The following is a 23,638-nucleotide window of genomic DNA, read 5'->3' as shown; positions in this document are numbered from 1 at the left end:
GTTGGCAGCATTGCAGAGAGAGCAGGGATCAGACAAATGTCCTGTGCAAGTCACAGCTCATGTGTCGCTCTGTTCTTAGTAGCCCAGCAAGGTGTTTTAGACTTCACTTTTAAGTGCCAGGCAGAAGTTTAAAACTGGTGTGTTGCTTATTATGACCTCGTTTACTAGATGACGGAATGGAAAATTCTTTGAAGTTTGACTACAATAAGTGTTTAATCACAGTTAGGAGTAAATCATTACTGACAGCTCTGTAGGAGATCCTTTGGGTACTCTAGCCCAGTTCCAGCCCAGTATTCAATGCAGTGGAAGTTGCACACACATCTGCAGTAGGAGGAGATGATGTGATTCCTTCCACATGTCCCCAAAAAGGAGCTGCTGTTCTAATCTCTAGCGGTACCCAACATCTAACCTAGAAAATTAATCCACTTGAGCTTTCAAAACATTATTTGGAGGTTGATTGTAGTTATAGTTGAGATATATAGCAATAAATAATGATAGTATTATATGGACAGAAAAAAATAATTATCATCAAGCTACTCTTGCTTCCTGTATAAGTCAGCATGTCTCATCCAGCTTGGGGTTGAAGAAGACAATTTGTTTTCTGTCAGTAAGCTGGCATTGCCAGGCCTGAGTAATTAAAGGCAAGCAAGTCAGTGTTTAGACACAAGTACAGTGAGGTGAGTAATGCCCAAGGAGCTGAGTTGCCTTTGCTCCAGACTGAGACCTGTACCTGTATTCTCTCTGGCCACATATTGAGCAGTAGTTTAGCAGTTGTTCCTCTGCCTCCTCCCCTGCCCTGACGTGCTGCTCTTCTTCCCTCCCCAGCTAACACCACTCGAATTTTCGAGGGGACCCGAATTGTGAAGACAGGAGTGGTAAGTCATGGATTTAGGGAGCAGGGATTTGGGGACGTTTCCCACCAGGTGGCAGCATGATGTTGGAAATCTGCAGCAGGACCCAGCTTTCCTGGGGAAAGGGTGCCCAGACCTGTCACAGAAGGGTTTATAGCATAAAATACAGTTCCAATATGAAATTATTTTCTAGCTTCATGCTCTGAGAGGCTTTGAGAGAACTGGAGAATCGAATGAAAAAGGTTTTCCTCAATCTGTAGTCAACCCATTTAGAGGGGATTTGTAAAATCTTAATGATAACTATGGAAATAAATTTAATTTATTTTATTAACTGTATGAGCAGAAGTATATGCAACAGAAATAAGGCCTCACACACAAAGAGCATCTTTGCTCTTCCAGTGCTTTAAGGATACCTGTTACTGTGTGAATAAAGCCTGAACAATGTCTTTGTTTTATTTTAATTCAGGTGAGACTGTAACAAGTCACTGAAGTCTTTTGTGTTCCAGAATTAGAAATGTTGGTACACTTACAGTAAAAGCGGAATACACTGTTTCAGTTTTGAAACCGTCTTATTAGTTTATTGAATATAAACTAACCATAACCTAAATTTCTTGGCATTCAGTCTACTGAGTTGTTCAGTCAAATTTATGGGCTGCATTCATACTATTGAATTTACTCTAAGTACATTCCTTCTGGTTTTATTCTGATCCAGTTTGATATACTCCCTAGTAAGCAAATAACATATACAAACCTTGCATTTGAATGATTAATGCTTGTTTAATGATGTATAGAGGTATTCTAGATATATAAAATCTGCTGTCAAATTTTAATACTCATTCCAGCTTTGAGACTGTTCATACCCGCAAAAAGCAAATCTCGCAATGCCTTAGGGATTCAGATTGATAAGTATCTGAAAGTTTAGATGCTTATTTAAAGATTTGGCTTGAAGTCTCTAAAGCACACGTTTTCATCTAAGAGATCTCAGGTTCTCTGTGATTGCAGCTGGTCAAAAATAACATGAGAAAGCAGCCTTTCTTGGTTTACTGCAGCATTTAAACTACATGGCTTGACTGAACCTGGAAATTGCAGCGAAATGCAGATATATTGTTAAGTTATAAATTTCAGTTTCCAAAATAAACATTTCACATTTTTTCAATGTTCAGCAGCACCTACTTAACCTTTTTGTCCTCATCTGGTGTGTACCTTTCCAGCTAATGGTCCTGCTGATGAATTCAGTAATGTGAGACATTTTTCAGTAATTCAGACAAGAATGGTCAGGTTGTCCAGAGGAACCGCTGACTCAGCTCTTCCACAGAATTATTCCTTGTCTTTAGACAATTCACTTCAGTCTCTTTTTCCACATGTAATTTAGGACTAGTTCTTTATGAATAGACTGATGTTTAGTTCTTTATGTGTGTACTAAGGGGTTTTATTTACAGCAGAGCACACACGTGTTCTGTGACCCGCATGCGTGCAGTGGGTTCACATTAGAATAATATTGGCAGGGTCAGAGGATGCAAAGTCCATAGTTCATTACCTGATTTCTCTCAGTGAAGCAGGTAGTGCCAGTCCTGCCTTTCATTCTCTGGTGGTGGCCAGGGAAGGTCCCTGTGGATGTGGAAAACCAAGTCTGTACATGGATGTCACAGCCTGGAGGTCCTGGCAGACGTGGTGGTGGCTTGCTGAAGGGCTCCTGATGCTCTCCAAGTCCCTCAGGAGTGCCCAGCCGGCCATGCTGCATTTCTTTTGTAACAAGAGTAATGCCTCATAGCAACACCAGTCCTTAGGATAGTAATCCTGATGGGTAAATTAAGGAAATAAAAATAGTATCCTTTGAGGCCCTCACAATGTACGTGGGAAGAGCCAGAGTTCCCTGTCAGAGCAGGCCCACCAGCCGTGGATGGTCATGTTGGCAGCCATTATTTTGGGACAGCCCTTATGTAACACTGTATTTTTAAACTCCTGTCTTCTGAGGATTAAAGCACTGTGAGTAATGCAGCTGAACTCATTAAACTCCTTTACATTCTTCTCACCCCAAGAGGAAACGTTACTCACAAGTCGGTAGTGATGTGGGTGGATGTAAAATGAAGATGAAGATAAGGATAAAGAGGGTTTTAATGATGATGTGGTGAAGGCAGGGAGGGTTCCTCTCTTGGTAGTGTGCTGGTAGCTCATGTGGTGTGTTCTGTCCTGGCTCAGCCTTTCATCCAGCTGGTGTTGAGTGTCTGGTTTTAGGAGAATAGCATGTGTGTGAAAAGGGAGGGAAAGGCAAGAGAATGACCCCAAGCGCCATGTTGGGCCCCTGCTGATGCTCTCTGCTGTGTTTTTTTCCCCTCTGCTGCCCATGATCTCCTCAAGCCCACAGCATCTCCTGCCTCCTCAGCAGACATGGCTCCCATCAGCTCCGGCTCCTCCACCTGGACCTCCTCGGGGCTCCCCTTCTCCTTCGTGTCCATGGCCACAGGCATGGGCCCTTCCTCCAGTGGCAGCCAGGCCACCGTGGCCTCCGTGGTGACCAGCACATTGCTGGCAGGGCTGGGTTTCAGCGGCGGGGGCATCTCCTCGTTCCCCAGCAGCGTGTGGCCCACCCGGCTGCCCGCGGCCGCCGCCCCCAGCAAACAGGCCGGCCGGGCCCTGGTGGCCACCACCGAGGCCGCTGCCGCCTCCCCAGGGCCCGAGCGGGACTCGGCACTGACCAAGGACGGCGAGGGAGCCGAGGAGGGGGACAAGGATGAAAAGAGTGAAAGCGAGGACGGGGAGCGGGAGCACGAGGAAGAGGAAGAAAAGGATGCAGAAAAGAAGGAGAAAAGCAAGGCGACGGCAGCCTCAGAGGCACGCAACAGCACAGAGCCCAGCGTGGCCGTGGCTTCCCCCAATAGGACTGCCGAGGGAGAAGGAAATAAAACCCTATCAGGAGAAGTGCCAAACCAAAACGTGTCCCCCACGGCTGGAGCTGCCGAGAAGGAGAGCTTGGCCGAATCCGACACTCAGCCCCAGCTGCTCCCTTCCACCCAAGTGCCACCAGCGTCCACCGACGAACTGTACCTGGGCAAGATCCCAAGAAGACCGGAGACAACAAGAAAACCTCCTCCCAAGATGGACAGGTTTCCAGAGGAATATCCCTCAGATAACAAATTCATCACCATTAACCCAGGTGAGTGATCTGCGGGAAACCATTCGTACCAGCTTAAGTGTTGGAAAACAGCACAATCCAAACTCCTTAGCGATTTCCAGTAGGTACAGCATTTTTCTGGTGTCTGGCTGCATCTGATTGACAGGTTGTCACAGGACCCAACCCCACAAATTGTTACTGGGTGGAGAGTGGAATGATTCATAGGACAGATTCATGGTCCTTGTAGCTTATTGGAAGAGAAAATCTGGAAGAATTGTAACCCCCAACATGCTACATCAAGAACTTTGTTGAAAAGAAAAAGGGAGGGGAATGCAATGAACTATAGCTGTGAAATTAATTTGGAGGAGCAGCTGCTGTGCTGAACTGGCATTTCATAGGAAGTTTGGTATATGTGCTTCTAGCTAATTTAGTTTATCTGCAGGATTCTCCCTGACTGGGCTTTGAGATATTCTCCCAAACGAAGGATCATTGCTGGTTTATTTCTCAACCCAAAACCTACATGCTCTGATCTTCCAAAACAAGGCACCTTATGCACTAGGATTACCTTCTGCTCTTTCTGTGGAAAAAAAAAATCTTAACCAGGCATAGTTCACATATTTTCTATTTGTCCTGGTAAGAATTGCCAGTGCTCCTGTACACTCCAACTCTGGATATATGTACCAGCTCCACAGTGTGTGCACAGCAAATACAAGCTCTTGGAAGCCTGCCCGGGTGTTCTGCATGTGCACCAAGCCTGGTGTGGTCAGGGTTTGCTGCAAGCTGGTCCCTCATGGTGCTCCCAATGCACTGTGCAGGATGTCCACACGTGTTCCTGCTTGGGGAGCTCCCGGCACTGGTGAGGAAAACCACAGGAAGCAAATGGAGTACATGCATGTGGATTTATTTTAGGTTTATTTGTTTAGATTTAGATTGATTTATTTATTAGACAAGTTTATTTGAGTGATTATGTGTATTACCACAGCATTTATGAGATAGTGCACTTTTTTGGTTTTGGGGGGGGTTTTACTACTACTGTTTGTTTTGCTAATCTGTAGACTGTTTTATAATTCTCTTGTTCCATCAAAGCTGTTCTAGAGTAGTGTGAAAAAGCCTTACATATTTACTTTTCCCTACATAGTTAAACACAAAAATGCAGATATTGTGCATTCAGTTATAGCTCAGAACCAGTTTAAAAAACAAAGCTAAATCCAATCTTTAATAACATTTTTTACAGAAATGCTGACCAGTCTGTAATGCTGTGAATCATAACTGTTAGAGATCAGATTAACAATGCAGAAGCTGAGAAACCCTGCAACAGGTTGTGCAGATTTTTTTTTTTTAAACATACTGCTGTTTTTCTTACTCCCCAGCTGGAAATCCTCAAAGGCCAGTGCTCCCACTGAATATGGTCTGAGATGCCTGTCAGGCAGTTTTCAACATGCCACTTGCCCTAATCATCCTCATGTTAGGAAGGAGGCCTGTTGGGGGCACTACCCCTGTGAGAACACACTTGGGAATGCAGGAGAAGGAGCTTTCCTCCAGATTGGATCTAGGTTACCAAAGACACAGGCTGGTGAATTAGACTAGCACAAAGCCTAAGACTAGTTGCTTCAGCTTAATTGTTTTCCCCAGTCACATGGAAATTTGTAATTCATACAGACAGACCTGACATAATTTATGCCAGGAGTTGAGTTCAGTGAAACTCCAGCCATAGCAAGACCTCTTCCTGTGAGAAAGGGCCTTAAAGGTTTTCCATAACAAAGTAAGCCTGAAATCAAGACAAGGGAAGCCAAGAGGGCATTGTCAGAAGTATCTGAAAGGATTCCTGAGCATCAGGACAGCTAAGACCAGTTAAGGCTCACTTCCAAAGTGAGCAGAAAGCATACCTGCAGTTTACTCTGTCCGAATGTGAGAGCAGAAACATTTTTGGATCTTTTCTCCCTGCATCTTTTAAAAGCAAGTTTTAAAAACCTGTCAAGGTTTCAAAAATGTTTTTATGAGTAGAAAGTTTAATCATTTTAAAGAGTAGAAAATTGTTTCATAACAATGTACATTTCTAAAATTAATTATATGGCATCAAATCAGCAGTTGTAAGGAGATAACTAAAGGGGAAAGTACTCGTGAGTGTGCATGATTAGAGGAGAACAGGGAACTCATGAGAAATTACAGGGAAAGTGCGAGGCCAATTAGTACAGCAAGGCTCATTTTCTTTTAGTGCTTACTTCACACATACACACACACACACACACCTCTCCTGAGGCCATGTCATTACTTTCCAAATGGCACTGGCCTCTTTTTGCCCGTGGTATTGGCCAATGCTAATGATTGTCTTCTGTCACCTAATGCTTGCTTGCATTCTCCTCTTTCATTTTCCTGACATCCTTTTCTCTGTTTTGGTGCCCACATTAGCCTAATTGTACTTTTGATCTGCAACTGTTACACACACAGCTGCTCAGCATTGTCCATGACTCTGAAACCTGAAAATCAGAAAAACAGCAATTAAAACTGTACTCTCACAAAAGAGGGAGGGGAAAAAAAAGAAAATAAGGGAGGGAAAGAGATTAAACCCAGGATGATTCAGTTTAATCAGGCTAAAGCTGATACTATCCCACAGAATTTTGGTTGATTGTGCCAGACAATTAAACAGATCCTTTGTTTTTTACTGGAGTTAACAACTGGGCTGTTGTAAGCAAGTAATAGCTGTGGGACTGGGGCAAAAGCCTGAGTGGTGAGATGGGTCTGAGGACAGAGACACGGGTTTGACTCCTCATCCAAATTTCAGCCAGGTCCTCCCATCCCTCACTGCTCACCCTCCTCTGCTGAGTTCCTCCCATGAGAGGGCTTTGTAGAGACAGAGACATCATGATGTGCAGGGTTTAATTTCAAGCCTGATGTATGCATTTAACAAAGACTGAATATTGGGTTTTAGAGCAGTCTTTGCCAGGTCTGAGGTTACAAAAGCCTTTTAGGGATAACCTCATTAGCATAATTAAACATCTGTGTAATTCTTCTCCATCTGCAGCAAGGATTATTAAGCTGTATTTTCATGTAGCACTTCAGCCATTCTCACACAGAATCACAGAGTGTATAAAGCTGGGAAGGACCACTGGAGTCAGCTAGTCCAGTCTCCTTGCTCTAGAAGGGTTCCCTATAGCACTAATCATGATTGTGTCCAGACAGCTTTTAAATATCTTCAGAGAGGTACATGGCAACTTACAGGAGCAAACAGCAGAATGGCTTGAAAATAAAGAACTGAATTATTTAATGCCTGCAAACTATGAATTTCAGATATAGGATTAAATATGATTGGCATCTGTTACAAAGCAGTGAAAAGCCATGCTTAGTGGTGCACAGCCTGTAAACGTGACTACTGCAGGAGTGCCTTGAAGAAATAGGGGGTAACAGCTGCACCATGACACAAGCTTGTTTCAAAGGTAGTGCTTCTTTAAGAAACATGGGTTTGCCTTTTCATCATTTAATAATATGGCAAATATTATTTTCCAGAATTAATTAATGCCTTTTTATAAGTTCTTAACTTCATTTACTCAAGGGAAGGATAAGCAAGCTGACTTTCTCTTAGGAGACCATGTGGTCTGAGGCAGTTCAGCAGCAGGGTTTTCTTTGGTTAATGGCACCTGAAATGGTACAACAAACAGAACTTTGTCCTGGCAGTTTGTGCAATGGCAAGGAATGATAAAAGTAGATAGGTTATATAGTACAGCTATGGTTGCTTATTATAGCAAGCAGTGTTACTTAAGGGAAATAAACATGTTTCTTTTCTCAGGAACCAATTTCCAAGAATACATCAGAAAAAAAGCACATTTCACAAACTGTAGAATGCCTCTTTCTTACCTTGACCTTTGTGCAAGAATTGCACTGCCAGAGCTTCCCTGGCTGCCTGATGCCATCCAATATTCCCTGTGCCAGGGCTCATCCATCCAGTGCCTGGGTGGAACTGCTGAATGGGTGGTTCACAGAAGTTACAGGCTTTTCCAGACACAGGAGTAGATTTAGTAGTGCCAGGGCTTGTATCATGTGGGACCTCCTGAAACAGATATGCTGTAATAATTTTTATTCCTTCCTACTGGGATGAATTCCAAGCCAGTAAAAGGCAAACTGAATTAATTCAACGAAGGCATATGCCACTGGAAACTGTTTACATTTCTTAGCAAAAATGGAGTTTCCTAGTCCGTTTTTTAAGCTTCCCCCATCCCCTGCCAAGTACAGCTTATGGTGGGCACTGTTACAAGGATATGCTGTTGACACTACCAGGACTTGACATTCTTGCTTTGGAAAAGAATGAAATGGTGACTATTTTTTAAAATTTCATACTGTTTTGTTATATGGGAGAACAGGAAACTGTGGAGGCCCAGACCTGTCTTTTTGTGTGTGTTTTCAATTCATCTTTTTCCAAGCTATCCAGCATGCTGGCTTTTCTTAGGCTGTTCTGCCATGACACTCAAGACAGACACCAGCTCTCCAGCTGCACTGCTCTGCCTCTGGCTCCAGCTACCATTCTTGTACAATTTTTATTGGCACTGGTTTGTTTAAGCTCCCACAACACATTACTTAAACAGTGGAGAACACCTCGGACTTTTTCTTCAAAGCCAGCACAGGAACTGTGTCTTTTCTTCTGAAACATATCACTGCTTGGGCATTCCCAGCTGGAATTTCAGGGCCAGCCATCAGCATTGGGGAATAGCATTTGCTATTGTGGCACTTAGCATACTGAGCACTTTCTTCTCCTCACATCTGTGGTACAGGGAGTTGGCAGGGACAGATAAGTGTCTTCTCCACACTAGACTGAGTAAGAGGAGCATTGTGAGCACTGCAGAATTTAATAGTGTTCATTGGGACTCCAGCCCATGCTGTGCTTACAATTGAATTGAATTTTCTTCCCATGCAAACAGAAACATATGGTTTTGTGTTGAAAGATGTGGAGGTGAAACTAAACAGAATACTGTCACTGGAGAGTACTGAAGCAACACCCTAATGGATATAAGGTGGTGGGACTATTTGGCTCTCCTACAAAGTTTTATTACATTACATGGTGTTTTGCTTTGCTCCTTTTACTATTCTGATTAATAACACCTCACAGGCTTACTTTTTTCATGCTCTTAAATTATTTGAAATGCACTGGTAATAACTGATGCCTCAAGACTTAGCATTTCATAAGTTTGGCAAATACAGAGAATAATCCTTTGCTCTAATTTGGGGTTGCTCTTTTCCTTATTCTTTGCTAGTCAAGGAATTCAAAGATGTTCAATCAAAGTGTGTGTTCGCTTCCCCCAAACATCCTTCTGATTAGCACGTCATTTAGACTGCTTGCTAAAGGGCATTACCTCTATCAGCCTAGTTCTCAAAGCTAGGAAGATTTCTTGCTGGGCTTGCAGCAGCCTGCAGCCTTGCTCTGTTTTCAGCAGTCAGGCAAAAGCATTTACAATTAACCTTTACTTCCACGTTAGTTGAATTTTACTCCTGCCTATGGAGGAATATAATCTAAATGCTATTAAAATAGAGTATGACTTCATATTATGTGACATCTGGTGACTTCCAATTATCTGTGTTTTGCCTGCCTATGGTGAAAAGGCAATTATGTTCTTCTGGTAGGATTTGCAGCAGTTTTGGAAGATATAATAATACAATAGTGAACGAGGGCAAGGAAGCATGTTGGTAAGGAAAGACTCACACAGGCTTAAAAGTAGAAGTCAAGTGTGCATGTTTCAATCCTCCTTGAAATCTGAAGCTGTTTGTACTAATCCTTTCCCATTATGTCCTGTTGACAGGTATTGATCAACCACTGCCTGTTTGTTAGGAAACATGAATAAGATATGGAATCCGCTTCTGTATTTTTCTTTTATCATTCTGTCTAAACCAATTTATTCATCAAGTCCACATGAATTTGCACAAATTAGATATCTTTTGAAATACATTGGTGCAGTGTCTATGCTCATTGGCTCCAGTACTTGCAGAACTTCTAGATATTCATCTTATAGATGATATAATAATTTTAGTGAGATGTCATGCAAAAAGTGAAGCAGAGTTAACTCAGCCAGATCTCAGGGTATTGACGAACTTTAATTTTGTTCAAAAGCTGTGGCATAATGATTTCTTCTGTCAGTTACAACACATCCTATCCATTCATTCATCCACCCATCTTGACAATCCATATGCTAAAAAGTGCTTTCATATGCAGTAACCCACCAGATTGTGACAATTCTGCAAATGATGTGACATGACACCCAACATGTTGAGGATTTTTTATTTTAAGATAGTTAACCAAGAAATTTATTTCTAAAGCAAAGTATTACATGGAGCTTTGCAAACAGGGCTGTCCTGCACTGTTGAGAAACAGAGTACATTTATCTGCAAACACTGATGACAGAGCACAGCATTGGCTCAGTGGGGTACTCCACATCTGATAATAGGTGCTTGCACGAAAGAGTCCTAAAAGTGTCTATGAGACCGTAATTACAGGCAGTAGTAAAATCCAAGCCATATGTGGCAATAAACACCATACTTCTGTGCTCTCATGTCTCAGACTGAAGACAAATGGAGTCCCACCCTGCAGTCAGAGGATCTCTGCTCTGTTTACTCATAGCGTGTAAAAGGGATAAGCTATTTGATTTGTTTACACATTTTTCCATACAGTAATTCTTTCTTCCACACAGTGATTGATTTTGTTATGTGTTTAACACACAGCTGGCAAGAACAGCTCCAGCATGGCCACGAGACCTTCTCCTGGTAAAATGGAATGGATCATCCCACTCATTGTGGTCTCAGCACTGACCTTCGTGTGCCTCATTCTGCTCATCGCTGTGCTTGTCTACTGGAGGTGAGCCTGATTCCTTATCAGTGGAAACTGATTAGGATTTGAAACACATTTCAGGTGGTGTTTTTAATGTGGTCCTATGTTTTTTATTTTATTAGAAGTTACAGTGATAGATGCATTAGACAGTTCTCTGGGTACTAGAACAGCTTTGTTGATTAACTATTCAGCTGTATTAAATACTGATTTTTGTGTCATGAAAATGAGCTTGGTAGAGCTCATTAGTCCCTCTGAAGTAGCTATTAAAAATTACCTTTCTCTTGGCCTTCAGGAAAGGTTGTTGTGGGAGAAAATCCCAGTTAGATTTGCCTTGGTTTCATGGGTGTCTTTGCCACAAACCTCCCATGTAATCATATACAGTTCTTTCCTTCCTTTGACTGTACTTCAAGAAAGTGCAGTAAGCTTGCTTCACATTCCACAGAAAGCTCTTTAGCATTGGTGAGGAGTTCAGAAGTGCAGCCTGCAAGGTCTTGAAACTAAAGATTGCCTGTTACAAAGAGACACTGTCATTCACACCAGTGGACGTTGGTTCTGTGGTGGAGACCAAGATTAGCATCACCAAATCCCTCTCCATTTGATTTAGAGTAAACTAAAACCTTCAGAACCTGCTTGTGTCAAAATCAGAACCCAGAGGCATCTCTTTTGTCTGGAAGTTAACATTAACTAGGGATAAGCCATCTACAAGGTATTTAGGAATTATTTCAAAATCTGATTAGATGTGATAGAGGAAAGTAGGTTTGATGAAAAATTCCAGCCCATTGATTATTATATTTGCAGAATCCATTAAAAAAGGACCAAGCTATTTTTCAGTACACCCATTTTGCTGACAATTAGTTGGTCCAATTGTTGAGGCTGAGAACATTTGAAAGAATTAATAAGTAGATAGCAATAGTCTTGTGAAAAGAATTTCTATTAACATTTGTAAGTAATTAACATCATTTGCAGTAAGACGGTGAATAATTGCAGTGGTATATGCACAAAAGCTGAAATAGGAAATGTTCTCAAGATCCCATTGTATTGTCCTGTTTTTCAATATATATTGTCTTTATTTGAAGTACTAAACTTAGTCACACTCACACACTGGAAGGATATGGTATATCTCAAAACACTGAAGGATTAGTATTATTTATCTAGTGTTGATACAAAATGCTCTTCTGAGGCAGAAAGGTTTTGAAATACCATGCTAACAGCTATTATCTAGAGGAATGTTGGTACCTATCATTGTTTGCAAAACATTTCCATTTCTTTGCAATTTTGCTAGTGGAGCAAGATAAATAATTGTAAAATTTGTGTTTAATTTGCTCAAAGAGTAACAATACCATCCCTGAAAAGATACTAAAGTTGGTGAAGATTAAAAATTAATATAGACGTGGAAATTACATTATGTAGCAATCAAAGTTTTTTGATAAATATGAAGCAAGAAATAAAGGAACAAACTTGAGAGGATATATGTACTACCTTCAAATAATCTGTGTCTAGTTCTGAGGATTTTTAACAGAAGTGTATTAAAAATACACATTCGTTTTAGGATAAATCAACAAGCAACTAGAACACAAATCATCCCCAGTAACATTTCACATTGGGCAGACCATGTCACTGAAGCAGCAGCACAGTCTTTCATTTGCAGTGTGATTGCCTTTCCTCAGGAAAAAATAAAATGTTTATCTCTGTGAGTGTTTTAAAGCAATGAAAAAAGAGATTCTGAAGCACTGCAGACTCTAATTCAGAAGTTTGAAAGGAGCAGTAATTTGGATTTTCAGGAAAAAATACTTAGTTTAAGATGTAATGGCCAACATGTGGAATAATTTGCTGAATAACACCATCAAAGCAAATGGCATGAAAACGAGTTTGAGACAGATATTTCAGGAAAGGAAACATGGTATTGAAGTGCACAGCAGAGAAAAACTCCTGATGAAAGGATAATCCTCAAGGGATAGGCGTGCTGGACTAAGAGGTCTTTTCTTGCACAGCAGCATTTTTTTTGGTGGAAGAAAAAAATATTAGAAGTCAAAACCTAGAGAACTAGAGGAAGCAGAAGAGACATAGCTGCCCTTGACAATGCATTGTGAGGGTAAAACAAATTTTATTTTTGCTTTTGCATTTTTGAGCATTTGTGGAATTAGATGATTTGAGACCGGAGGTGACATAAGCACAACAATGAAGCAGAGGGAAGTCTTCTGCTTGTTTCCATCTCATCAGAGCCCTATTATCCAGGGACCAAAATAAGGAGTTACAGAAGTTGCTTTGGAAGGTTTGGCAAAGCATTAACTTGTTTGGTCTCTTTGTGGCTCATTCCATGATACAGCAAAGAAATAAGTTTGGTGAAGAAGACTTGTAAGGAAGCTTCATTTTCTGTTACCTTTATTTGAAAAGGAGACTGTCATTGTTTGATGAAGATTTCTTTTTTCCATCTGTTGAGCTTCCATGCTGTGTTTTAGAGTCTCCTTGTAACTGAATATATTTGGAAATGATCTATGCCATTTCTGAACAAGACTCACTTATTTGTGGAGGTAATTTTCTGTTCTCAGTTCCTTTTTCATGTGGATCCTGGACAAATGGTAAAGGAATATGACTAATGTTGAACAGAAGGGGTCACTTCCATCTTTTTTGTGTGGTGGCCATCTCAGTAATGAAAAGGGATGGGAACTTGCAGGCAAGCAGAGCTCTGAATTACCTTTCTACTAAAGTTTCCTGGATTCAGTACTTTAAATGGCACTGCTGCACAAAGAGGCCTGTGTGATTTTAAGTTGATAGAGTGGAAGATAAACTAGGTCAGCATAATGAAGCTGTAAAAATTGTGCTGCCTTTTATCCCAGAAAAATGAGGAGAGCACAATCACAGGGTGACCACGAGCCACGACATCCACTGGGGCCTGTTGGTAGCTGGGCTCCCTGGGCAGCAGGGACAATGATATTGGAGTTTCAGTTTGCTTCTGTGCATCTTTGATTCCTCTTGAGGAGCAGCTGGCCTGGCTGATCCTTGAGCTGTCCATGGGCATGATGAAATGGACTGTTGTTCCCAGGACCTCTAGTGCTTAAATTGATTTCTTTTAGCATCAAGTTGAGAATTTGAGTTTTAGCAGACAGAAAAGATGAGGAGACCAGATCCTTGTTTTGCTCATCATATGGATTCACCGTTCACTTCTGCAGTGGCACAGTGGCTCTTCTTTTTCAGCTTTCTTTCCTTTCATACTGGTTCCTGAAAGTGTGTGCTGTAGGGACAACTGAATATTTCTGTAAACTGTACGCTGGGATTTTAGAACCTTCACTGGAGCACTGCTAGCTCGTCTAGAGCCCATTAAAACGTGGGCGTTGTGAGGTGCTGTTTCCCAAACACATTATTTTTGCATTTCTGGGCATTTGTTTTGCATCTGTGATTTTTATACCCAGACTCAGTATCGTGAGATCCATCTGCAGATCTTCAAGGTCAGTTTAAAATCTGACTTGGATTGTCTGCAGTCTTTGCCACTGTTACTCTCACAGCCTTTGCTACGAGCTCCGAGAGCTGCAGAGTGTGTTTGGTAGTGGCCTCCAAACTATTTAGGGATTGAGTGTGATTTCAGTTTTTTTTGCAACAAGATGAGTTCCTATAGTATGCTGAGCTGTAATATGGCTTGAAACATGTCTTTTCTAGAACTTCCACTATATTCTGTAGCAAATTGAACTAGTCCTGAGTATTGACACTTAGGGGTAAACCCAGGGTCACTGTCACTTTCATCTTCACACAGGTGCAGGAGGGTGACTAGGGTCAGGAAATCAACTGAAATATTTTGATACACAGTAAGTTCTGTCATTTGGGGGGAAAATAACATATTTTAGGAGAGTAACCTTCCACTGTTTGCTTTTCATGCTGATTTTTAATCTAAACACTACAGTCCTATAGACTGTGGTTTCAAAGGGAAAAAATAAGCAGAGAATATTAAGAAGCAATTAAGATTTTAGAGTTTAGCCAACAGCAACTTTTAAATGGGAACTAAATTATAGCCATTTCTCATTTTCAGCTAAGACGATGAAATTCATTCACGACTATAGCTGGAGAGTTTTCTTTTTCTTTTTTTTTGAAGTGATACCATAATTCACCTTGAATTATTGCCACCATCAACATCGTGATCCCAAAGACAAAGTGGGAATATTGTACTGCATTTCTTATTAAATCAAGCTGTTTATACAGTGCTAATATGTTTACTTTCGGGGGGATTTTTGGAACAACGCAGCTGCTGCCTTTCAAAGAGAAAGCAAGCTTGCATTGCTTGTTTTATAGTTGTGTGTGTATATGAGACAGCTTGGGAAAAAGATGTCTTTAATTTTCCTTAGGCAAAACCCTATAGAATTTAGTAGACAGAGAGAGTTTTCTTAGGTTTTTGTTAAGCATCCTGTCAAATTGAACAGAATCATTGGGACAAGTCCTGTGACAGAGCCTTGTACTTCTCTGAGAGGGCCTTTCTGTGCAGGAGAAATTACACTGAACCACCAGGAGATGGGTTGTTTTTTTTGACTTGGTCATTGATTTCTGTGGGGACCTCAGGCCAAGTCACTTACGGGTTGAGAGTATTGTTGTTGAACTCAGTGGCAAAGGTGTCACTGGGAGCAAGCTCAGGTGTTCAATATTTCAGCATCTGAATTCTGACACTGGTGAAATAGCACTGAAGAAGGTTAGTCAGCTGTATTTGTAAATCAACCTGTAATATAGCAACAAAAGCTGCAGCATAAAGAACCCTCATATTTACCATGTCTAATAACCATGCCTTGGACAACTACCTTTTGATGTTAAATTCTAGGGAGCTTGCACAGCTGCTTAGCTAAGAGAGTGTTAAAACTTAACTGGGGGGAAAAGAAAAAAAAAAAACTTCTGCCTGTACCAGGTTGTAAAAAGTGCTGAAATTGTTATTTGAACCTACCTCTGGGTTTTATTTTATGAGTACACAATGTGTTGTTCATCGACTGTACTGATTGGAAAAGGAATATTGCAAATTTACAGACCATTGTAAAATTGTTTTCTTACAATGATAAAAGCTTCTTTCAGCTTACTCTAAAATGTTTGTGATTCTTCTCATTTTCTCACCCATGGAGGATGTTGAGTGGTAACACTTTCTGAGACCCTGGGTGTTAATTTTAAGAATGCCTCAGATGCAGTTGTATGAGTATTTATTTCAGCAGCAGCAGTTCAGGCAGGGTCCTCTGTTCCTGCCCTTGTTCTGCCCTCTGTGATCCCATTGCAAATGTTTGTACAACCATGTGAGGAGCTGGATTGTGAAATAATCCACGGTTAAAAAAAAAAAAAGAAAAAAACAACTTTTTAAAAAAATGAGAGGAGTTTTCATGTCCTGATTTAAACCAGATTAGCTCCTAGTCTGGTTCATGTAGTAACAGGACAGAGCTGTACCAGCATAACTGAGGGAGCAGCACAGGACAGGAATGAGAAGGATGGAGGGGGATGCTCGCTCCAACATTGTCCTCAGCAATGCCTGAGGATCACGTCCAGGCACTTGTGCTCATCTTGGGATGGCAGTGCCCCAGAGCCTGGGTCACCACGGGCACTGAGGAGAATTGACAAGGGCAAGAGACTTCCCTTCTCCCTGAGACAGGCAGCTCCCCAGGCAGACAAGGGAAAACGTGGAGGTGAGTGTCATACCTGAAACTTCTTGCAGCTTCCATCTCCTTGTTTAATGCCCAGCTGTGCCTTGCTCGTACTGCACAAGGCATGCCCTTGTTTTCCTCTGGGAATGGCCACATCTCGTCTCATATGATGAGGGATGGAGAGGGGGCAGATCACTGCCTGGTAAATGGGATGCAGCCTAGCCTGATTTGGAGTCCTCTGATCTCCTGCTCTCACTCTAGGCAAGGCAGGAAAAGCACTTCAACTCTTATTGCAGAGGATCCAGGCTGTGTGTGATTTTGCCAGTGCCAGAGGGAAAGGTATTGAATTTTAGGCCCTTCTGTGTTTAGTATCTCAAAATGCTGCTTGTTTTAATTAAAAGCAAGCAGGCTTGTGATCAGCTCCCTCTTATCCCACTCTGGGACCCAACCTCATCCTCTCTGCTGACATCAGATCCTCACTTTCCAGCCAGATGCTCAGGGCAGCCACTGGTTGCTTGTTCTGGCTGTTGGTACCATACTTTCAGAGTTCATCATTCTTCCTTTATGAGAAAAATGAATATGAAAACTTCTCTGGCAGCATCTGTGCTCTTTCACCCAGCAGGACACTGCCTGGGGCAAGGGCCAGAGCCCACAGGTAGAGCCCAAGACCAAACTGGAGTGTGCCACTGCTGCACTTAGTGGTGTTGGCTCAGGGCTTTTATCGTCTCCTCCTGCAGGGGACCTGAGCCCAGCTGATCCCAAGGCTGCTGGACACGGGGCTGGCTCCATGTGGGAAGGGCTGAGGCAGAGGAGCCCAGGACCTGCACCTGCAACCATCCCTCCCCAGCTTCTTGTTCTATAACCATTTCCCCAGTGGATCCTTTAGGGTCTTTCAGAAATCAAGGGACTTGTCAGCTGTTATAGTAACAGAGCCCCTGCTGCTGAATTGGCCCCAAGATGCCCATTTGGGCTTTGGAACAGACTAGCTCAGGCTCATTAGACAAAAAAGAGAGACAGATTTGCAGATGGAAAGTTGCTTTTTAAGCATGCTGGATGATCTGTTAAGAGGTTGACTGTGGAAGGGGACATGTTCTCTCATTATATGCCTGTTACTTTTACTCTTTTTAAATTAATACTAGGTTTAATTTTTCATCACAAAACAGAATTCTACAAGATTCTATTTCCTTTCTGGTGAGGCCTGTAGTGACCTACCACTTGACAAAGTAATATACTTTGTCTTCAGAAAGGAAACAAGTATTTGCCAAGCTTAAATGCAAATCTGTGGTGATTTCCAGAACTATCAGGATATTGAGAAAGCTCAGAAAATAGCAGTTTTAATTCTAATTATAGAGCATCAGGACCAAAATCATTAAGCACATTCCAATAGCACCAGCTATTTCACATTCCAAGAATGTCCCATTTCGAGGAAATAGGACTGTCTAGATTTTGCTTCAGGTACAGACCCGAGCCATCCCATTGGTGTTAACAGAGTGATTCCTGAATAACTTGTACCAGCTACAACAGACTTTGCCATTGTAAATTTGAATCCACATGACTGAGGGACTTGTATCATCTTAAATGGATTCTCAGGAGTATGTAATTGCACTATCAAATCTCTTCTTGCCAGATATTTGAAGCCAGCTTCTTCCTGTGCCCCACATGGCCACCCTTCATCTGAATTTCATGAATCAATGTTCTGCTCTCAGCTGCCCTGTAAATAAAAAGCAAATATAGTTTTATAGCAGGCTGATGTATCTCCAGGTGTAAATAAGAGAGGACTCGGGTTTTTTTTATGTGATTCACCTTTTCTGCAAGGAAGATTGTTGCATCAGGTGGGGCAGGCAGGGCTGTTAGCAGACAGGGGAAGGAAGTGCTGGATACACGAAAGGGGTCTGCAAGCAATCTGTGATCTTCTGCCCCCATTGTGAGGGGGACAATTTCAGTTGGACATTAGAAACAGCTTCATGGTAGGAAAGACAATAAAGTGGTGGTCTATAGAATTACCATCATTTCTGGGTTTCAGGCAAGGTTAAGCAGCTGCAGTGAGGAGCACCACAGGAGCCTGATCCCTCACAGGAGCTTCCAGGCCTGTTCTCCACAGTCCTGCAGTGCCAGCTGTAAAGCACACGTGGAAGCATGAGAAAAGAGGAGGGATGATGCAGTGTGATAAATTGCTCTGTAAATGGCAGGCTAGAAGCCTGCCTGTCACTCTTAAACTGTAGCATGTGAGTCAGTTGTGTGAATATCTTTCTGCAGGCACTTTTATGGATGTGGCCACTGAACTCAGTGGGAGCCTAGATGTGCATCACCTTTATTTTGAAAGATAATGTCAAGCATGCAATCATGAGTCACCCAACAGGACAATATGTGCTTCGGGTGTGGAAGATTAGAATTCAAAATATCATGTTGGTGACCTTGAAAACTCTCAAACACAAAAAGAACAATTTTTTATTTTTAATTTGCTGTATGATGTGTCCCATAAGAGCTGAGACATTCATGCTGTATTTTGCCCACAGGCCATCCTAAGGGGGTGAAGCTTATGCAAAAGTCTTGGCATCAAGATCGAAAACTGCTGTTGACACCCCTCCTCAGTGTTTTGTTTAGAGGTGTAGCAGAATTTCCCCAACATTTCCAGAAATACCTTCTTCTGTAGAGAGAGCAAAGGAGAACAGGCAAGGGCAGCTGAGGTCAGGCAAGGAGGGATCTGCACAGCTGCAATCGATCTTGCTGTCTTGTCTCTGTGGAACTAATTAAATGGATTAATTGCAGACATTTTTTTCTCTGGAAATGCTTTCCCCAGTGCTGTTGTAATGGTGAGGTCTGGAAAAAAAAGAACAAGATTTTATCTGTGCAGTTACTGGCTTAATAATTTGCAATGCATAAGTTTAAACAAATATGTTTTAAATATCAAAATATTCTTATTAATCTCCATTAAGAACAGGTTTTTGAGTGCTCAGAAATAATATTCCATGAGGAGTGTGGGTTTTCTCATAAGTACAGTGATAGAGGATGCCAGGTACCACTGGCATCTCCTACTCATCTGCTGGGTCTGTCGCAAGTTACTGTAGAGGAAACTTACACAGCTTTAAAATTTTTGAACTCTGACTTTTAAAGCTGTGAGGTATTTTAAAAGAGAAACAAATTTCACCGATGCTTTTTGTAAAATTTTATCACTTTAAGAAAAGAAGGCTCTATTAAGAAATTGATGCAGTCTTTTTTTATTCCCCTTCCCACCTCAAAGAAACAATTTGCATGCTCATTGTCAATTGATCTGTTGATAGTTTATTTCTTTTCTGTAATATTCTTAGTATGTAACAGTATGTGTTAAAGTGTATACAGGTATCTCTAGAGTGGATTCACTCTCATAAACTGGTAGGTTCAGAGCTAGAGCAATGTCTCAGACAAACTGTGAATGAAATATCCTATAATACAGCTAGATGTACCCTGAGGGAACAGTATACCTCTGCTGTGAAACTGTGAATTAACCACAGCAACCAGATAAATTATATTTTTTCTCTCTCCTTGTAGCCATAAAATACAGCTATTGAAAGGCCCTATCCTGTCCTAAGTCCCATGGCAGCATTTGGACTAACATTAGCACCAGCTATTTCACAGCAGGATGTAGTCTGAGTGTAAAATTATAGGGTAAGAATATTAAATCAATTCAGCAACCTTAGCTGCTGCTTGGATAAATACTGGGAATCAGCAAACTAGTAAAACAATAACGAGCAGGGGTGAACTTCATTTTACTGTTCTTAAAACCTGTGCAATTTGGGGAAAACAAGGCCTTGGAATGCACAACACATTGTGTTGCTATTACAAATGTTGCAAGTACATTAATTCATTCCGTTTATTGTAGAATGCTGAGTTGGTTGGTTTAAAAGAAAACAGTTCCTCTATTGCTATGAACAGCATGTGTTTCACTCTATTGACTTGCAGGTTAAAATCCATTTGTGTTCCAAGTTTTAAGCTGAAACAGGCGTAGGCAGCATGCCTGGGTCTTGATTGGTGGCTTGTTTCATGTTTTGGAAACTCTGTCTTTTCCAAGAAAGAACAAAACCTTTTTGAAATGTCCTACAAATTGACATTTATAAATTAGTATAAATAAGCCAAATTTTAATTGTAAAAATATTGTTAATGTTAAAAAAAAATCAAAACTATTCTTATTAATAAAAATGTTCTATTTCCTGAAGGTTCAAAATTGTTTTATATTTCTGATCAAATTATCAGTTAAATGGATGGATTTCTGCACAGTGATTCACTATCCACAGCCATTTTTTAACCAGCATCAGAAAGTTTCCAGTGAGTGCTGGTAAAATTCCTCACATTTTGCAGCAACCACATCATCATTCAAAATGATGACTTTCCAGAGTCTTAAAAGTTTCCTAAATTTCAGTGTTTATCAGTGACAGCGACTGGTATAACAGATATGAAGTGAAAGCTGGAAAGAGGCAGTCCTCATACCTGCCTTATTATTTCAATTTGTTTTGTTTTGCTTTTAATAAAAGCTTGGGACATAAATGTACCAAAATGTAAAGTCTCTGTCCATTCATACAGCTCCTTATTTTTGAAGCATTCAGTGTGCTCTTTCAATCAGGGAGGAAATGGGTTTGCTTTGCAGGCTCAGAATAGCAAACTGCAAATGCTGGTTTAGTCAGTTAAGGCTGAATCTGGACTTTATCCAACATTTAGACAGCAACAAAAAAAGATTCCCCTGGCCTAGATATCACTGCAGGCTCCATTCTTATATGAATGAACTGATTTTTACCACTTTCTTCACTTCTAGGTAGAAACAAGCCTTTAAATTTAAAAGGGCTTTTCCTGCAACCTGTTTATTTTTCAGCAAGCTTTTCTGTAGGTCTTGCATGACAGAAGTTTGAAGTCGTGTCTTCTGCTAATTCCTTGTGTCCCTACAACTGTACAATTGTCCTGTGTCCTTGTTCTATTTTTGAGGACCTGGAGGGGAAGGGAGAGATTGATGAACAGGTTATCAAGCACCAAGGACATTTACTTGGTTTAGATCTGCCACAGCTATTCTGAACATGTTTATGTTTATGGAGGGGTATATAAGTTTATATTTATTAGCAGTAATTTCTTATTAGAAAAAAAAATAATAATTAAAGCATACCATTTGCATGCACAAATCACCTTAGTTTGACTTGGGTGCTATTTAATACTGAATCTATCAAGGCAAAGCAATTGTATCTCTGTGGAGATCAATCTTAAATAATAAAAGAGATGAAAGGATTTTTTTAAATAATTTGAGCAAAGAAAAGATTGTCTTCTTTTTCCTGAGACTATGGAAATAAAGTTTCTGCTTTCTAAAGGAAAATATAGTAATTAGGAAATTTTCAAATGGAAATTAGCCTGTGTTGGTCTTTGTCTTTATTTATAGCATTAAATGCAGTCTTTAATTAGCATATATATTATTCATGTTTCAATATAATCCATTTTATAAGTCCAAGTTCAAATATAAAAATCAAAATGGGCTTGATGCACCTTATTGTTCACATGCAAAGCAGTTAACATAGATGTAAAGATATGAGGTGAATTGAAACATCCATATTTCATAAGGATGCAGTCTACGTTGTCTGAAATTATGGCTTGAACTCTTATTTTTAACTTTTTCTCATTTGCATACATATTACTCCCTGTTTAAATGATGTGTTAATTCTATTCATTAGACTTCAGTGGATGCTTCTGACTCTCCTGATAATCAAGCACAGGTCCCTGGAAAGCAAATTATGGACTTTCATGTTGCAAAACCCATTGTAAACGTGACATTTATCACTGCAAAGCCAAGTCCTGTGGAGCACTTGGCTGCAATCAGGAGGGCAGAAGCTTTTTCTTCTGCTCATGGTAATGATTGTCATCTGTGGATAAGGAGCTGGCACCACATCCCCAATGGCTCTTCAGAAATGGTTGGGCACTTCACAACTGCTCCTCAGTCTTGATGGCAAAAATGCCAGTTCAGTTCTTTGAGGGAATAATTTGACTCAGGTCCTCACACAAACAGCTTCAAGAAAATGGATGGTGAGGAATTTTCTGTTCCATATAATGTGGTGGTGGAGACCAGGATGGGGGGCCTGACCTAGATGGGCTCTGTACTGTCTGAAGTGTATCTGGCTGTCAGAGCCAGAGCCTGTGGCTTTGCTGTGCTTCCAAAATATGCTTGTGCTTCAAAATCTGGAAGAAGAGAGCCCTGAAAGCAAAGCACAAAGGTGACAGCAGTACAACAGTTCATTCTCCTTTCTCTGGTTTACTCAGCCATACCCTGTTGTGAATGTGGGAAGAAAAGGGGCAGTGAAATCGTATTGGAGTTAGGTGTGTGCTGCTGCATATTGATTTGCCAAGGCTGTGTCAATTCATCTTTTAATTTTAGGTATAAAAGCATTGTTATCCCAGTGGCAAACGCAAGGTGATAATTTTGGAAGGTTTTATGCTGATGAGGTGAGCCCTTAGTGGTGCCACACAGGGAGTTGCTATGTGTGCTCCCATTAATGAAAAAGTTGATGGGAAGAAGAAAAATTTATATTGGGATCTCTGTGAGGAAATCCTTGACATCTTTAAAAGCCCATAAGTATAGTTTCCATCTGTTTTTTTGCAGAGTCTGGACCTTTTCAAAAGCAGTGCTGATGAGCTGCAGGGAATTAGTTGAGGTCTTTGTGATAGCAGAAGGTGAGAGTTCAACATGTGGTTTTGTTAGCCACAGAGCTACAGAGAACAAGCTCCCTGTCATATAGCTTAAAGGTACAGGTAGAGACTACTAGAAAGAGACCTGTTGTCCCTGCAGCCTAGTTTTATTCAAAGTGCAGAGAATAAGAGAGCAGAAGAGATCACTGCATTTGATTCACATTCTCAATAGCTGCTGCATCTCCACATCAGGCTGTGTAATCTCACTCTCAGGATCCTTCTGCGTGAGAAACAGCTGGGCACAGGAGAAATGATCCCATTTCACCAACCTTTGGGATAACCTAAGCTGCAGCTGGGCCCACGGGGCAATGAAAAATCTGTGTTACTGAGTGTGTTAGTGAGTTGCAGTGCTGTCTCTAGGGTCTGAGCTTGCACTTGGATCCTCTCTTTCCTTACCAATGCTTCCTTATGCTGCAAGGGAGTCCCTGAGCTTTCCAGCAGTTTTGAAACACTTAAACCCATCTGCAGCCCTCTCCTCCTTCACTCCCTGGACAGTGAGTGTTGAGTCCAGCAGGGCTTCTGCACTGCAAAGCTGGGACAAGCTGTGCTAATTTCCTGTGTGATTAGCACAGAAGAG

General features: G+C 41.2%; 1 protein-coding gene across 1 annotated transcript in view; it reads left to right on the top strand.

Moving 5' to 3' along the window:
* The window catches only part of PTPRG (protein tyrosine phosphatase receptor type G), a 389,517-nt gene that overhangs the window by 312,036 nt on the left and 53,843 nt on the right, over positions 1–23,638 (top strand). Inside the window, exons 11-13 of the mRNA XM_014872991.2 lie at positions 826–875; positions 3,210–4,005; positions 10,666–10,798. Coding sequence (XP_014728477.2) covers positions 826–875; positions 3,210–4,005; positions 10,666–10,798 — 979 coding nt within the window. The remainder of the gene's footprint in view (positions 1–825; positions 876–3,209; positions 4,006–10,665; positions 10,799–23,638) is intronic.

Source organism: Sturnus vulgaris, chromosome 11 (genome assembly GCF_052056855.1).
Source record: "Sturnus vulgaris isolate bStuVul1 chromosome 11, bStuVul1.hap1, whole genome shotgun sequence".
Taxonomy (NCBI): domain Eukaryota; kingdom Metazoa; phylum Chordata; class Aves; order Passeriformes; family Sturnidae; genus Sturnus; species Sturnus vulgaris.
Note: the sequence above shows the minus strand (reverse complement) of the source record. Positions and strands in the feature narration are given on the sequence as shown.